The sequence below is a fragment of the Apaloderma vittatum genome, unplaced genomic scaffold (genome assembly GCF_000703405.1).
Source record: "Apaloderma vittatum isolate BGI_N311 unplaced genomic scaffold, ASM70340v1 scaffold5370, whole genome shotgun sequence".
Classification (NCBI taxonomy): Eukaryota; Metazoa; Chordata; class Aves; order Trogoniformes; family Trogonidae; genus Apaloderma; species Apaloderma vittatum.
In genome coordinates, this window is record NW_009692787.1 from 62709 (window position 1) to 66723 (window position 4015).

The 4015-nt window shown below is 41.9% G+C and overlaps 1 protein-coding gene across 1 annotated transcript in view; it reads right to left on the bottom strand.

Moving 5' to 3' along the window:
* PIEZO2 (piezo-type mechanosensitive ion channel component 2) overlaps window positions 1-812 on the bottom strand; it is a 58048-nt gene extending 57236 nt beyond the window's left edge. The window contains exon 1 of the mRNA XM_009867540.1: window positions 727-812. Coding sequence (XP_009865842.1) covers window positions 727-812 — 86 coding nt within the window. The remainder of the gene's footprint in view (window positions 1-726) is intronic.
* Between the last annotated feature and the right edge of the window lie 3203 nt (window positions 813-4015).

The following is a 4015-nucleotide window of genomic DNA, read 5'->3' on the forward strand; positions in this document are numbered from 1 at the left end:
TGGTACTTGGGTTCGTTCTTTCCCAGGTGCAAGATGTCACACTTGCCCTTGTTATATTTCACACAATTTCTCCCCGCCCAGCACTGCAGCCTGTCTAGGTCTCGCTGAATGGCAGCACAGTCTTCTGGTGTGTCAGCCACTCCTCCCAGTTTCATTTCATCAGCAAACTTGCCGATGGTGCACTCTGTTCCCTCATCCAGGTCGCTGATAAATATATTGAATAGTACTGGTGCCAGTACTGACCACTGAGGGACTTCACTAGATACAGGCCTCCAACTAGACTCTGTCCCATTGATCACAACTCTCTGACTTCTTCCCTTCAGCCAGTTCACTTTTCACCTCACTACCCAATCATCCAGACCACACTTCTTCCGTTTAGCTACAAGGATGCTGTGGGAGACGGTGTCAAATGCTTTACTGAAATCCGAATAAGCCATGTCCACTGCACTGCCATAATCTATCCACCTGGCTATGTCTTCATAAAAGCCTATCAGGTTTGTCAGACATGACTTGCCCTTGGAAAAACGATGTTGACTGCTCCTAATTACCCTCTTATCCTTGATATGTCTGGAGACGGCACCAAGGATAAGGTTTTCCATCAGCTTCCCAGGGATGGAGGTGAGGCTGACTGGACTGTAATTACCTGGGTCCTCCTTCCTGCCTTTTTTGAAGACTGGAGTGACATTTGCTTTCCTCCAGTCCTCAGGCACCTCTCCTGTTGCCCACCACTTACCAATGATGACGGAGAGTGGCCTAGCAATGACTTCCACGATCAACCTCAGCACCTGCAGGTGCAACCCATCAGGGCCCATGGATTTATGGATGTTCAGACTGATCCCTAACCCAGTGCTCATCAATCAGGGCAAACTCCTTCTTTATCCTGACTTCCTCTGGGGCCTCAGGGGTCTGGGGCTCCTGAGGACAGTCTCCAGCAGTACAGACAGAGGCAAAGAATGCATTCAGTAACTCTGCCTTCTCTGTATCCTCTGTCACCAGGGCACCCAACTCATTCAGCAGTGGGCCTACATCATCTCTAGTGTTAGTTTTATTTGCAATGTATTTGAAGAAGCCCTTTCTGTTGTCCTTGACTTCCCTCGCAAGGTTTAATTCCAAGGAGACCTTAGCTTTCCTAGTTGCCTCCCTACATTCTCTGACCATTCACAGGTCTGCCTGGCTCATATACTCCATTCTAGTTCATTTATGTGCATAAGCACCTTGCTACACCCCATCAGGGCACTTTGCATCACGTAGGATCAAGCCTTGTACCATGAAAGGGGAGAAAATATGTTTTCCCAAAACTTCATGATACAGTGATAGTATCTGGCACTGCCACATTTGCAATTTAAAAGCTGAGATCATATTTGAAGAAGTCTGAGCAATATTGTAGCAAATCTATCTTAAGAGGACAGCTACTGTACTCCACTGCAAATAATTCTGTATTTATTGATGACTTCTAGGGAATTCAGTCTGGTTAAAAGCCTAATTCAAAGATGGCTGCTAAGAATGTCTTTCTGCAATGGAGATCAACTGTAAAAGTTTTGAGGACTAAAAGGTTTCTACAGAACATAAATGTGATAGAATTTATTGAAACATTTGCCAGGAACCCAGGAGCCAGATCTATCTGAAATCAGCCTAGCCTATAGTGGGAAAGAGCAAGAAGCAATTTGGTATTTTCAGATTCCTTAAAATCTTGACTTATTACTGATTCGGTGAGCTTTCAAACAAGAGTATCTGCCAAAGGCAATACCAAATGCTACATATAGCTAAACACTGCAAAACCAACTAATTCTTAGTTTCCCCACATTTGGTGTTTGGATTCCAGATGTAACTCTGTTTTCAGGGTCTGTTTACTCAGGCTGCAAAACTGGATTTGTCAGGAAACCAGGCAGGGAGACAGCACCATAGGAGTACACATATACCTATGCCAAACCATGTAAGGAGTAAATGAACTAAATGCACTGTATGAAGCCACATAAAAAGGCCCCTGCTGCTTGATGTTCACAGGCTCAAAACTTTTGAGGAGTGTGTATTTATAGCCCTCCATTTATAGGCCTGTATTATACATTTCACTGGCTGAAGCCAGCCAGAGAGGCATTCAATGAAAGGTAAAAAGAAAGCTCCCTTATGTTTGTCTCCCACAAATATTTAAGAAATTTATGGACTATTGCCTGTGAAATCTAAAAATGTCATGACTTGAGAGAGAAGCTACTGGGGTTTAGGTTATAAAACATTAACCAACAATCAGTATACACTGGAAAAATGAAGTGGAAGACATCACTTGAACAGGTCTTCATTAACTTAATACGCATTGGAAATAGTGCTCTCACTGTATCTCCAGAAAAAAAACCTACCATAATATTTGGTGTTCCTTTAATAATAACTGTTGACATGTGGGATGGCTGGGAAGAGATCACCTTCCTGACGCTGCTGTAACAATTATAATATTTCAAAAATTTTATCCTTCGCTACCAACAAAATGCTTCAGCATCTTTTGAGAAAAGCCCCACTTGGAACTGAATTGATCAAACAAACAGTAATATATTAATACTCTTCAACAAAAACAGCCTTTGACTTCTAAAGACAACTGGAACTGGCTGGATCCAAACCTTCCAACAAATACGTGTGGCATTTAGTCAAATCAGAGTTCAACAGCAGACATCACTCTCAGATTAACACCTCCAGAAATTATAGAAAATATGAAAAGGTAGACAATAACTTTATTTTCACTTGCTACATTCTAACAGTCATCTAAAATATTAAATATATCTTCTCATTTCTATAATATACATTAAATATAATAGCACTGGATGTCTTTAAACCAACCAAGCAACAAAATAGGATGTAAAGAAAAAATTCTCACAAGGCAGGAGGCAATACAACTCCTTGCTCTGGAGATCATACCGTCACAGTGGAAAGCTGAACCACATCATCACTCCAGCAGCTAAAAAGACCCTACACAAACCCAGAAGGTCAGAAAAGGTGCTTACCCTCTGTACGAAAACTTCTTCACAGACAGCAGAAAGTGCTTATTCTTGGATAGTATATACTGTAATTTCATGCTTTCACTGCAGACCACACAGATCATTAGTTTAATGCCATGTAAACCTTCCAAACCCCATCTTTTAAACGGTCTTTGAATCTGCATCCAGTCACAGAGAGGAGAGGCCACTCTCAGGATGTGGTATTTGACAATACACCTAGGAAATCTGAGCAGCTGCTTCCCAAGGGGACAGTCCCATTCCCCTTCACCGCCCAGCTCTGCATCCCAGTCCCTTCTTCGGCTTTTGCTCTTTGAACTGGTTTCAAGAATCAAATCTGCAAAAGCCTATTTATTTTGGAGAAGAACAGAAGGAAGGGATATTTTTCTGCCCATTCAGCCTGTGAACCAACTCACTGCTGGTGTGATGAATGAAAAGCTGGGAGAGTGTAGCCGGAGGCCAGGAATATGGCCACGTATTTGAGGAAGATTAGCCACTACATCAGTGTACCAAGAGCATCAAACTATGGCTTTTGGTAGCATGATAACCTCTGAACGAGAAATTATACAGATGAAACCAGAAAGATAAATGAAAAATAAAAGAAGTTGATTTCCCATCTGTGTTCTTAGCAGAACACACTGATATCCTGGCTAACCTTTTAGAAAAAAATTATGATACCACTTTGCGCAAAACTAGGGAAGACAAAGCCTGAAGTTCATTCCAACCATCAAAGCTATTGTAACATCAGATGTCTCTCCATATCAAATGATCTGCTTTTCTTTACTAAAACTTTGTTTGTCTCATCATGATTGCTTCAATATTTTATTTCCACAGGAATTATTTTTTTAATTGAAATAGACTGTGGCCAGTCTAGTGTCCAGACCTCTGCCCCTAGTTGGCAAAAGGTGCTGGTGCTGTAGTCGATAACCCTTTTGAGGAAAAGTGTTTGTCTTCAGCCAGTGCTCTGAAGTTTAGGGATCTGCTTACACACTGGCAGGAGCCTATTGTGCTGTTACGGTGTACCAGTATAGCTCAGT